At 39.3% G+C, this 14,290-nt stretch overlaps 1 protein-coding gene across 3 annotated transcripts in view; it reads right to left on the bottom strand.

Moving 5' to 3' along the window:
- Nucleotides 1–14,290, bottom strand: part of dph6 (diphthamine biosynthesis 6) — a 244,844-nt gene that overhangs the window by 53,522 nt on the left and 177,032 nt on the right. For 2 of the 3 annotated variants that reach the window (XM_037746189.1, XM_037746188.1), the window contains exons 4-5: nucleotides 10,428–10,519; nucleotides 8,943–9,127 (exon numbers count right to left, since the gene is read on the bottom strand). In XM_037746189.1, coding sequence (XP_037602117.1) covers nucleotides 8,943–9,127; nucleotides 10,428–10,519 — 277 coding nt within the window. Of the gene's footprint in view, nucleotides 1–8,942; nucleotides 9,128–10,427; nucleotides 10,520–12,108; nucleotides 12,255–14,290 lie in introns of those variants that run through there. The other variant, XM_037746190.1, reaches the window with a different exon arrangement.

The following is a 14,290-nucleotide window of genomic DNA, read 5'->3' on the forward strand; positions in this document are numbered from 1 at the left end:
ACACACACACACTCTTTAGTCTTGGATAGTGATTCATTTACAATGACAGAGCTGTTTTCAGCGATAGAGCCTGAGCATAAATATGCCATGCCGCACAGCTGGAAAATGTAGAAATTCATCAGGGTTAAAAAGTAGAGAGATTAACGTTTCACGAGTTTCCTCTCAGATATATATGGTTACGTAAACACAGGCCCAGCCAGTCGTCAGGCTGGGAGGGAGAGGGCCTCGGCCAAAGCAAGCACAAAGCCCTAGTTTCAGCAGGCCAAGGACAAGGAGGCTTTCCATATCTACACGCATGGAAAACTAAACGTTGGGAAGCAGCGGGGAGACATAAGGTTGTTTATCGATGCACTGTATGTCCATGAATACTTGCAATTTAAGCAAACAACTTTAGTTATTACTGGCTCTTATTAAATGCAATATTTTAACGGTCGTTTTTACATTTTGTGCCTCTATGGGATGTTTTTAAGATGACAAGAAATCATGTAACTTCCTCCAAACATTCAAGGTCTCGCCATTAAAAGGATAAGGTGTTCCAATAAATACAGTTTTTCTACAGGGCGTAAAACAAAGTCATAATCCCAGCTCTGTCATAGCAACATTCCCCACTTGGCCGAGGTAAGAGCGCTTGGAGCGTCTGAGACAGGAAGCCGCTTCCAGAAAGCGAGTAGGATGGAATCAAAGAAGGAGTCTCATGCCACAGAGAGGTAAACTGTGTCAGTTGCTTTTCATGGTCCGTAACAACCACCTAGTCCACAGGGGTACACGCACGCGCATGTATTGACGTCGACGTATATACACACAGTCAAGAACTGGCCTACAAACGCACACACACGCACAACAAAATGTAAATGTTTTTCTGGTGAGGTCAGGTTCCAGGCTCTTGGCATCTTGGCTCTCCTGTCCTCTATCCTCCATAGCTCCAACAGACATCATGAACCCCAACCCCCACCCCTTCATCCCCAGAGAGAGACTGGAGGAAAATATAGCAGTGATGCTGGTTTAACCCACTCTCCAGACTCCAGACAGTGTTATTCTACGGCTGGTTATGACTTTAGCTACGGGAGGTGATGGGGCCTGCCGCAAATATTTCTTGAGGGTAAGTTCACAAAACAAAACATAAAAACCCTCTTAATTTCGGAGTAGATGAATGGCAGGGAGTTGAAAGACTTTGCAGTACTCCTCAGCTGTCTGACAGTATTGGGACTAGCTGTTAGTACCGGTGAGTTTAAAAGGTTTTATTACAAGTCCAACCTCCTAAGTGACTGGCCGGATTATCCTTCACACTCTTACATGGGGCTGCAGAGTCAAAACAACTGGCTACAATCCAAATGGAGCAATAAGTTGGCCTGTGGACGCCATGTAAATCTAACTTCATATTTTCACTTTAAGTTTTTTTGAGGAGTAAGTGAAAAAATATGTATTTTTCACTGAGGGTGACAGTGAATATGTAACAACAGATCTCTGATGATCAAAAGTAGCAGTTGTTTTGAAAGCAGCGACATCCAAAGGCATTTTGAAGAAAAAGTGACAAAACACACAATGACAAAAGTAGAAAAAGAAAATCAAATTTGGTCAGCCAGAAAAATTATCACAGTATTTCCCCATCATTTTTAACAATCACGCAAAAGGGAAATTATAGTAATATACTTTCCATAATTGGGTATTTACATAGGTGCATAGCAAAACATACTAGCCGATATGTCAAACAACCGCTACATATGTCTACAATTCATCCAGCATCAGAATAAAATCAGAAAAAAGCACCATAAACTCACACACACATTCTTCATTGGAACAATGTTCAACCAAGCAGTGGTAGTGGCTCATGCCCTTGGCAAGGCGAGATAAGGCTATCAGCTTCCATCATCGCTAAACAAGATTGAGCAAAGTACATTAAGCAGAAAAATACAAACAAATTACAAAGGCTTGAGGCTAGGCTCTTTATCTAATGTTTGTGGGGACTGTTAGCGTCAGTTGGAGGGAAATGGGCCTGCGTCTAATAGATCCTGTCCCACCACTTCCACACGGCCGGCGAACAATACACAGCGCCATTATCTCGGCGCTAATGCTATCCTTCCTCATGTGCAAAACAAGCCTGCAATCTCAACCCCACTGCCACAGTGTCGACCAACATAAATACAGCAGACCAAAGGAAAAGATAACAATGGCTATCACATGGAGGGGCGACACAGAGGGACAGCTGTTTTGGAGGAATCTATACTAGCTCGCGCTCCTTAATGCTCTAAACTTGCACTGAAAATGTAATAAAAGAAAAACTTTCTACAAAGTGATTATCCATTGGTTTTAGACTGCTTGTAAGCTACTTCCAATAACACCATTTAGAGGTCTCTGTGCACCACAAAACCAGCTACAACAAGCCTGCATTAGCTTTGTTATTGATCTGATCTCCTAAACCCTCGCTGTGACCCCAGAGGTCATGATTTATGTATTAAGCAGCTTTTTAAAGAAATCCATTTTCCTGTTGAGCCCCCGATGTACGTCTAATGCTGCACCATGCCGGTAATCAGAGAAGGGCTGCGTGTTTGATTTTGACTGCCCCCCCTCCCCTTCCCCTTCCTCCATAGTTCACACCCCTCCTCAACGACTTGTCTCACAACACCTCAGCTCCCTAATCAATACCTCAGAGCTGCTGGTTCAACTGGAGATTCCTCTGCCTGCCTGCCTGCCCTCTTCCTCCTCCTTTTCTTTCTCCTCTCCCTCCTTTCCTCGCAGCAGGATACACCTCCATCAGGGCACTCGCAAGAACGCGGTGCCAGGCTTCTGAAGGGGTCCGGATGAAAGTGCGACGACAACACAATGGAGACAAAGATGCCAGGAGAAGGAAGAAAGAAGGAGCGAGGGAGAGGGAGAGGGAAAGAATAAAAAAAAGAGTGTTTGGACTTGTGGACAGGCTGCCTCTGCGATCTCAGAGGGCCCCACTCTTGTCTGCTGATGTCGATAATGGAGCGGCGGTAGAGACTGAGGATGAGGGGGGAGTGTGTGTGTGTGTGTGTATAATAAAGGTCAGGAGAATCAGGGAATGGGGGGAGAGAGTGTGTGCGAGTTTAAGAAAAAGGATTATCTCACTAAAAACAAGGTGTTTTAACACACACCAGCGGAAGGGAATGTTTCATCTACAAAGGCCAAAGGTCTCAGTGCACCTCTCCGAGACTTTTCCCAGACGTCTCGAAGAAACACAAAAGAGAAAAAAAAAGGGGGGGGAGGAGGGAGGAAGTTGGGTGTTAACTGACCCGCGATATCCAAAAAATAAAAGAAGCAGCGTTCCTGAAAAGTCGAACGCGTTTACAGGATAAGAAATTAGATCTGAAAGTAACATTTCCGTCGTTCTCAAAGCCGGGTCTCGGTACGACAGAGATGTCACAGTGCTGCTAATTAGAGCCGGCAGGAAGGAACGTGTGCGTAGATATCATCTATTGTTCCTCATCACTCTAATGAACTTAAATGTCTTTGTCTTTATTCATCAGCTCAAAGGTTGCAGAGTTGCTGCAATGAAGTCACTATCTTTTTATACATTATCTATCACTACATCAAGCGACTGAAGCTCCTCGATGCATCTTCCCAAAACTCACTGCCATCCGATCCGAGCCCTATAGGCTGTGCTACTTTCAAGGCACAACATCTTTGTGTTGTAAGATGTTCTATCTGCAGAAAAAAACATCTTAAAAATACAAAATACCGGGCGCCTGGGTTAGCTCAGTTGGTAGAGCGGGCGTCCATGTATTAAGGCTTGGTCCTGACCGCGGCGGCCCGGGTTCGAATCCGGCCTGTGGCCCTTTCCGCATCCACTCTCTCTCTCCCCCCTTTCAAGACTCTATCCACTGTCCTGTCAATAAAAATGGAAAATGCCCCCAAAAAAATAACTTAAAAAAAAAATACAAAATACCTCGTAGTTTGTAGTTGGCAGAGAGAAAAAGAGTGTATATGGAAGAAAGCATTACTTCTTTCTACCGTAAGTGTTGAAAGAAGGCAAACTGGGGCAAAAAAAACAGAGGCATAGGTGTGCAAGGAGAACAGAGATAGACCTGTTATCATGTAACAGAGGCCCGATTTGACCTGACCTTGAACACACGAGTGCACGCGCGCACACACACACACACACACACACACACAAGCAGGGTCACGGGGCATAAAGAGCCACTGTGTCAGGTCACAGAGCACAGAGCGAAGGATAAAGGACTTGAGGGATGTGATATGACTAATATGAGGGTTTTTTGCAGGCCTTCGGGGGGGACTGGCGTTACAGCCAGGGGTGACTGACACTGCTGATCTGTATCACACATCAGAGCGGATCACAGCAGAGGAGAGCAGCCCAACCACACACATGAAGTATGGACACACAGAATCCAATTTCTTAATCCACACAAACAAGGACATAAATAACAAACTCCAAATCAAAATGTTATACTCATATCTTTTCAAATAATGTTTGTATTCTAGGGTTGCCTTTGAAGACTCTCAGAGGACACAAGGACGTCACCTATTCCATAAAAATACACCCATAGATGTGCAAAAAGTGAACGATCCCCCCCGCCGCTTACAAAACTGTTATTTCTCCCCCTCAAAGAGCGGGTTCAAAGATCAGCACCTAGCGGGATGGGATGGGGTACGCTGTGGCGCGCATGTCTATCAGGTTACACACTTCAAAGACGCACTGCCATACACAGCCAGCGATGAGAGCAAAGGGGCCAAGGATAGGGCCACATTGTCATTCTGCCATTATCACTACTGCCAGAGGATGGACGGCTCACTTTTTTTCTATCATAATTGGACTTTTTTTCCCTCCATCAACAATGGTTGTGAAGAATATGATCTCTTCCTTTGAATCTTTTGAAAAGCTCCAAACATTCTCCGAGAGAGGCCAAAGTGTACAGAGAGTGTCAGCTTCTGGGAACGACCCATAGATGGCACTGTTGGCTCATGCTACGGGTCTGCTGCCAGAACTGCAAAAAGGAAGAGGAGGAGGGAAGAATATCCACTTAAAACTCATCAACTCCGGATCTGAGAAGAAAAAAATTCTTTCATCTATGCTCAAGTGTCATTTGCCAAATATAATCTTGTAACTTCTAATTAATTCAAACTGCTAGAAAGAATCTTTCAAAATATCACACTTTCCAAACAGAGCACTTTTTTTATCATGCTAAAACTGTTCTTTCCAGCAAGGGTGATTTAACAGCTCATTTTCAAAAGAAGTGTTATTTTTCTCTCTCTCTCCCCCCTCTATCACTTTCTTCACTAATCAACAACACCACAAACTTTATGGTGGAAAAAATACTTAGTAAACCAGGTATAGGTGTTGAACATAACTGAATGCGACCATAATCCATAACTTTTTTAGGGGATATTTGAGATGCTTCACAATGTGCTACAAATTAGGGATGCACCGATACCGGATCGGATATCGGTGACATATGATATATTCAATTCAATTCTTTATATACGTACTATATTGGAATATTAATTCCTGCTTAAGTTTTGACCAATTTGTTGCTACACCATAATTGTAATTCCTGTTAATTTTGAAGATTTTTTTGCCAAGTTGTTGATGTGATTTATTATTTTAATAATAAATAACACTTCAGTAAATTTATGTTATTTTATCTATGTATTCATGTGTAACATTTTGTTTTACAAAGTTAGGAAAACAATGTTTAAGTCAAGTCTGATGTTTCCTTACACATCCCAGTGACTTCCACACAGTGAGGCATACAGCCGTTTAATTACACTGGTATCGGATCGGTACTCGGTATCAGCCGATACCCAAAGCCCAGGTATCGCTATCGGGACTGAAAAAGTCGGATCGGTGCATCCTTACTACAAATGGTACAAGTAAGTAAACCTACCGATTAGTGAGAATGCTAAAAAAGAAACTTCAGAGAGCAGTAACTTGAAATTTGAGATAAGAAAGTTGTATTCTTATGGTTGACATCACTCAGTGAGAGAGTGAGAGAGGAAGCCTGTTGTTTATGGTGCAGGTCTGTTGATGATGGTGAGAGGGCTAAACGAGGAGACGACTGGAGGTCTGCTAGCCCGCGAGGGCCCCATGGGAGTCCAACCGCCCTGATCTATGGCCTGTTTGACTGGTGAGGTCAGACCAGAGAAGCCCTGGAAATGGGAAATTAGCAGCCTTTTGCAATTAGAGCCCTGACCACAGGCAGAGGTGGTATATAGCATCACGTACCAGAGAAATGTCCACTATTTGACTGTGAATACTCACGGGAGCCCAAAAAACAGAAATTGGACTGCGTGACAGTGAAGGAAAACACAAACAAGAGCTTTCTCATGTATGTGTAAAGCTCTGCGATTTATACAGAAGACGACAAAGAAAGTCAGGCAGAGGGCGCGAAACGCCCCGAGGCAGGCTGACTGGCCCTTGCCACCCAGGCCGTGTGCGGACATGCAGGGGCCCTGGAGCAGCCCTCAGCTCCGGATGAACATGTCTCCACACAGACCTAACCAAGCACCCCCCCGCCCCCCCTCTCTCATTTACACCACGTCAAGCCAACTCCCAGCTCAACAACAAACTCCTATCCACCATCCCATAAGAAGCTCTACAATTTTGATGCTGCAAGCTAAAATGAGAGGTTGTGTGGGGGGAAAAAGTGTAACGCAGGATCAATCCCACACCCTGTTTGCGCTGACAGCGGGGAGAGCTGTTGAAGTGTGCGTCCAGGTAGCTTCCTCATGGCTGCAGGCGGTCAGGTAGGCAGGCGGTGCCAGTGGTGTGTTAAACACACGCGCAGTTGTCTCGAAGCTGTCAGTCAGCCACCCCGCACCCCATCAGACCACCGAGGTCTCATACATAATTTGGCATCAAATGAATATTTTCTCAACGTCCGGGCAAAAGTGGTATTTGATGAAATATTAATTTGGTGATTAATTTTTGTATCTGATCTTCTGTCAAGTGAGATAAAAAAAAGAATGGGATTTTTCCTGTGAAGCCAGTTGTTGAAGGGCACCTCTCTCCAACTTCACACATCAAACTTTGATTAACTGATACAACGGGCACACTATTTTCCCAGAGTAAGATGAAAAGAAAACTTACTCCACTTTGAAAGTGAAATCAAGACATACTAAATAAGACAGGCTAAAAGCACTAACATAGCTTTTTAATCTACTGAGCAGCGTGGTTGCACTTTACAATAGGTGCTAAGGACTGTTAGTGTACAGCGGGCCAGATGGAACTAGACAAGCAGGGTCTCTTTGAGACGGTGCTGATGGGCTACAAAGTGACTCTGAATCCACAGAGAATGACTTGTAAAACATCTCAACAGTGTGACATATGTCATGAACCTTAGCCGAGATGAGAAGTTTAGTAGTGCTCTGAGAGCTTGTTCACTAAAAAAGCAGTCAAGCATGTGTCAGTGGTGGCAAGGAGTCAAAACGATGACTATTGTATATGCTCAATGAAGCATTGCAATGGTGAGTTCACATAATTATGGTGTATTATATTACTATTCTGAATAACATTCACTCTATATTTCATAAGCCTCTTATATCATGAGTGAAAATATAATTAGGATTTTTTTAAATTCATGATTTATCGTCAGATGCTTTATTAATTGATGTAATTTGTTTGTTTTTCGAAGAAGTCTTGCAAAACCACCCGGCTTCCTACACCCCCTGTGCAGTTGTTTTTTTATAATATATACATTTGTGCATATGTAGGATTGTGACTATGTATATGTGCATGTCTGTGCATGTATTATACCTTTTAAATTGAAATTATAGAAAGGGATTATTCAATCTGATTGTACTGTATCTGCCCAGTACGAAATGGAAAAAAAGCCAAGCAAACAAAAAGCTGGTGAAGAAAACGGAATATTTAGAAAGACAAAAAGACCAAGATATTTTTCTAAATCCGAATATTGGACTTAAAGGTGCTCAATATGGAATTCAGAGAATTCCTATTGCCTCCACACAGCTCTCAACATGAAGACGGCTGAGACGGCAGGTAGCAGCTAACGATGCTAAAAGCACGAACAGTGCAAACAACAGCAACAGTGCTGACAGAGTTAACAATGTTTACCTGGGGGGAATTGGAGGGTGGGCGCTATGCCTTCGCGACGACGCCGTGGGTCGGGACAGCGTTAACAGCAGTAACCACCGTATGAGCACAGTGCAGAGCGGCGGCCATTAGCTAGCCAGTGGGGTACAACAGAGAGACTCACATGGACTAAAATGCATGTGTGGCCGGCTCGGCTATGTAAATAAAGCACAGAGAGCGTGAGAGCGACTTCATTCTCTGCTCAGGTAGAAATGACTCCATTATATCTTTAGATTGCATTACAGTGAATTGTTTGTGGCTATAGTAAAGGTGCAGTGTGTAGAATCTGAATCTCAACAAAAACACAACGATTCTTATTTTCAGGTGATTAAAGAAAGCATACTTATTAATATTATATTCCATTTCTGCCAATAGATCCCCTAATTGTTACACACTGGTCCTTTAATACTCTGAATTTTGAATTTAACACCTTTAAGTTTGGCAGGTGCATGTTCATGAGAGCTGAACTAATAAAATATAACATTTGACGTATGAAATGTCCAAAACATTTTTTTTTTTTTAATTAATCACATTAAAATTGGTGCAAGTCAATTGTTGGTATGCTTATCAACAGTTGTTGCTACAAGTCTGCTTGGGTCCTATATGTTCAATATATGGCAGTTTGTACTTGTTTGTACTTCAAATTGGAATGATAATAACAAGTAAATACAGCAATACAATATCCTTCAGATTGTTTGATGTATTAGTAACTGTTAGTGATGAAAGTATAACTTATGAAAATAAATAAACTAGTAAAATGAGGACCTGGGTTAAAACCTAACTGTCAGGTAGCGTCCACTCTGCAGACCAACGCGGTGCTAAGTTGATAAAAAATCCTTTATTTCTCACTAATGGTGGGGACAGAGAGGCCTACCTTGACGAGGTGCAGCAGCTCATACAGGTCCTCCACCTCGTCCCCCTCTGTCACACTGTAGTTTCTGCTGGTGTCCAGGCTAGAGCCCTGGATGGTGCGTCTGTACAGGGGCAGATCCATGGCTTCAGAATACAGCTCTATGGCCTGGTGGCCCACTGTCTGGTACATGTAGCTGTCCAACTCATCTGTGGCATGGACGAAAAGATATTTAGCCCAATGTCTGGTGATAAGACATTGATCATGTGTCTGACAAACAGTAATACTGAGTATGTGAAGTTGCAAGTTTTTGGAAATAGTTAGGGGTGAACAAACATGCACAAGCAAATTTCAGATGTTAACAAAATTATGTATAAATAATAGCTATAGACAACAGACTACATAAATGAACAGGAGGACTATGACATTCACAATTTAAGCAATTCACAATATGCTAATAGACGGCTAAAACTACTGGCTTGCGAGGGGCTTGCCTGACCTGTTGAAAAACGAAAAACTGATAGTTACATTAAGATCCAAGTGGCCAGAATAAAATAAAGAAATAAACATGTTTAAATTAAATAATTAAATCAAATTAAAAGAATTAAATAAAAGTCTCACTTTGAAAAATGTAAAAATGAAACAAAACAAACCTTTTAAAATAATGATAGCTATAATGAAATAAAAATGGAACTCCAACAAGCATCAGTCACAATGAAATTTTGAATGATATTAAGTTTGGTAAAAGTTTTCAATTATAATTATTAATTATTTTCTAATTAATCGATTAGTTGTTTGGTCTGTAAAACATAAAAAAAATAGCAAAAAATTAGCATCATATTTAACAAAGTGATCAAACCCCCAAGATTTTCAATGTACTAAAATGTAAGACTGGTAAAATCTGGAAATGTTTACGTTAGTTAAGCTGGAACCATCATACTAGGCATTGTTGCTTGAAATTTACTTTAATGATTAATTGATTATCGATCAACTAATCACCTAATGCAGCTCTAAACCATAGCATATCAGCTAGCATGTGCACTTTCATAGACTAAGCTACTGGAGTTACCCTGCACTATACTCACTTTTAACAGTCTCTTCTGCACTATATTCACTTTTTTAATAGTCCTGTTTCACAGCTGTTACCCTGAACTATATTCAACTTTAACAGTTTTCTTCATCTCCTTGTATTTTTATATCTAGTATATTTTTTTGTACTTTGCACTTTGCACTACTAACTCTTTGACTGCCTTTTTACTAACATGTTTTGCACTATGGAACTGTGATGCTGGAAACTTGAATTTCCCTCGGGATCAATAAAGTTACTATCTATCTATCTATCTATGCTACAACCCTCCTGTGGGATATACAGTACATAAAGTTCTGCAGTACTTTCACTGTGTACAGTTCTTAGTTTTTTTGGTCTGCAGAAATGCAGCTGGCTGGCCCATTTAGCCCAGCTAGCCCCTGTAGATCACATAAACCCCCAGCAGCGCATCTTCTCCTCACCTGTGTTAGCAGGACGGAGGTTGGCCAGAGCTACGATCTGGTGCCCAGCAGCGACACACTGCATCATGTTGTAGCAGCTGTCTTTGCCCCCACTGGAACACAGCATGAGAAATAAATAGGCACAGAGAGGTAAAGAGCTGTGTTTGAATCATTAAGATGCAGACCAATGCATTATCATGTGGGAATGTGATGCAGCAGCAGCATTAATAATCAGTGATGAAGAACCTGTTTGTGGCTGCATTTACTACACTGAGGATGCTCTGTTCCAAGGGTCAGCAATCTTTACTATCAAAAGAGCCATTTTAGGCAGAACAAAAAAACAAACAATCTGGCTATACGAGAAAAAAAAAGTCGTAATATTACGAGAAAAAAAGTCGTAATATTACGAGAATAAAGTCATTACTTTACGAGAAAAAAAGTCGTAATATTACGAGAATCAAGTCAGAACTTACAAGAAAAAAGTCGTAATATTACGAGAATAAAATCATAAATTTAGGAGAAAAAAGTCATAATATTGCGAGAATAAAGACATAACTTTACGAGAAAAAAAGTCGTAATATTACGAGAATAAAGTCATAACTTTACGAGAAAAAAGTCGTAATATTACGAGAATAAAGTAATACATTTAGGAGAAAAAAGTCATAATGTTACGAGAATAAAGTCATAACTTTATGAGAAAAAATTAATAATATTGCGAGAATAAATTCACAACTTTATGAGAAAAAAGTCAAAATATTACGACAATAAAGTCATAACTTTACGAGAAAAAAGTCGTAATATTACGAGAATAAAGTCACAACTTTACGAAAAAAAATTGTAATATTACGAGAAGTCATAACTTTAGGAGAAAAAAGTCGTAATATTACGAGAATAAAGTCATAACTTTACAAGAAAAAAGTCGTAATATTACGAGAATAAAGTCACAACTTTACGAGAAAAAAGTCGTAATATTACGAGAATAAAGTCACAACTTTACGAAAACAAATTGTAATATTACGAGAAGTCATAACTTTAGGAGAAAAAAGTCGTAATATTACGAGAATAAAGTCATAACTTTACAAGAAAAAAGTCATAAATTTAGTAGAATAAAGTCATAAATTTAGTAGAATAAAGTCATAACTCTACGAGAAAAAAAGAAAATAACACGTAAAATTACTACGTTATAATATTTATTCTCATAGTACTATGACTTTTTTCTCTTAAACTTCTGACTTTATTCTCGAAATCTCAGATTTATTTATTTTTCCTCAATGTGTCCCTAATACTCCATCATACCATAGACCTACAACAATGATAAATACAAATGAAAATGTAAACAAAAAACAGTTATTCATTTCCATGTTTATAAATCCACAGGGAGCCTCTGGAGAGGAGCTGAAGAGCTGCAGGTTGCTGACACCTGCTTTATTCTAAACAGTCTCTATCATACAGTAAGTCAGCTTCTATGTGCTACTCTTGGTTTTCAACACCTTTATAGTCGATAACTTTGGATTTCTACAAGCGACATTGTATATTCTGGCTTTCAACAAAGTCAGAGGCGAAGTGCAACACCTTTACACTTCATAGGAACAAGTTATCCATCGTTTGTTGACATCAATCCATCTGAGATTTACTACTGACATGTTAGTAAAAGCATCAATGAATGAACTGCGAGAGAGTTACAGCAAAGAAGCGCGGTTACCTTATCAACGCGACTACTTTCATCTTCTTATTTTATGCTCAAGAGACTAATGACATCTAAAGTATTGGCTATAACGGTACACAACGTGACAACTGTGCTTAGCAACCGGTGCATGTACACAACAACATGTGAGAGCTAGACTTCCGGGTTGTTAAAGGACCCTCCTCTGTATGCCGAGTTGCCCTCTAATATGCCTGATAGAAAATCCCCTATCCTTGTCATTTTTCTCTCTTTATTTTAGATTCAAATGTAAGTTTTGTTTTTTAACAGGCATGGCCATAATTAAGTTCAGTATTGACAGATTGTTCAAAGCTAAAATATTAGAATAATAATTTAGAATTTTTAGTAAAAAAAAGTGAATTAATTCTTCTGCTTCTTCTTTCAGTTTATGACATACATATTTATCAGATATGTGTGTTTATATATAAATATATGTTTTTGCCTTCTTCTCTACCATCATCGTTTAGCAATTTCTCTAATCCTCAAATTAATTCACATAATACTAGACAGGTTAATCATCTTCACCTGCCTTTTTACAAAACAAAACATGGCCAGTACTCCCTCAGATATTGTGGTGTACAAATATGGAACACCAAAAATACACGTTATCAAGAGCTCGTTATCCTTAGAACATTTTAAAAGGAAATTATCATCATATTTAATTCATGATGTCTAATTATGTTTTGATATGTTTAGATATATTTTGTTTTTTTTCTGTACTGTTTTTTGTATGTATTTCATTGTTTTTATTGGATTGTTTTCCACTGTTTGGTTAGGTTTTTCTGCACATTTTGTTTACTTCTTGTTGTTTAACTTTTTTTGTATTTTTAAAATTATGTTAGTTTAGATCTTTCTTCCTTTTTTCCTTTCTCCTTTTCTCCTGGGATTGGGGGGAGGTCCTTTGTATAAGCCTGTGGCTTTTTGACCTGTCCTGACACATTTCTTGTTTTTTTTTCAATGACTGGATTTTGTGCAGTTTTATATATGTGCAAATAAAAAAATAAATTAAAAAAAATTGTGTTCAAATTACTAGGGCTATACTATAAACAAAGACAAACTGGTGACAAGAAGTAATTAAAAAACATAAAAAACTAAAATAGGTAATAATAAATAATGGTTATAATAATCACAATAATATTGAATACAAATAAAATAAATGTAAAAAAAAAAATAGACATAAATAATCTATTTTTCTTATTCGCAAATACAACAGCATACACAAACAACCATGTAGGCAGGCCCAGTGTGCATGTGTGCACATGTGCTTTATTTTCATTTTTATTTCACATGTTAAATGTGAATAAGATGCAAGAAGACATCACACGTGAAAGCAACAATTTCACATGTAATATTTCATGAAACACATTTCACATGTGATACATTAAAAAATGTGTTTTTTGGACATTTTGTATGTTAAATGTTATATTTTATTTGTTCAGCTCTCATAAACTTACCAAATATTAAGCAAACTTAAAAAAAATAAACTACCAATATTACTATACTGTAACGTAATCGAAGTGGATATGCAATGTAACTTTAATACTGACACTGACACACATCCTTTGCCTCTTGTGTCTCAAGAGAGGACCAAAAGTCCATGCACTGGTATTCACACACAGGTTGCGCTTTTCCTCTGAGGGAGCCCTATTTTGCTCAGAGGAAAGCCTTTGATGCTCTTTTTGCTCTCTGTTGTTGTGCCAGAGCAGAATAATTGCACTGCTTTTGTGTGCTTCCCTCACCTTCTACCCCTAAGCAGGCTAAAGGCAACTGATTTTGTTTGAGCGTACAAAATTGAGAGAGACGTCTCTTCATCCCATTGCTTTTAACTAGGTTCCCTTTTTTGTTTTTGTTTGGTTTTTGTTTTATTCATCCTGAATATATGGCAAAATCTACAACCCACAGATGAGCATCATTTGTGTTGTGGTGCAGGCTGTGCAAACTGAGAACAGGGATCACTTTTCTAAAGGATGAATATGCTCGTCATTAAGTACACATCTATGATTCAATATGATTATTTTTGTCATTCCTAACTTTACGAAAAAGTGAATAAATAAAAGATGAATGTTTTCAATTATGTATTTTCCTTCCTCTTTGTTCCTTTGTTTCCTTATTTCTTCATTTACAGTATTAATTAATTCTAGTTCATTCAACATAGACCATTAGTATTTTATTATCTGATGCG

Source organism: Sebastes umbrosus, chromosome 16 (genome assembly GCF_015220745.1).
Source record: "Sebastes umbrosus isolate fSebUmb1 chromosome 16, fSebUmb1.pri, whole genome shotgun sequence".
NCBI classification, from domain to species: domain Eukaryota; kingdom Metazoa; phylum Chordata; class Actinopteri; order Perciformes; family Sebastidae; genus Sebastes; species Sebastes umbrosus.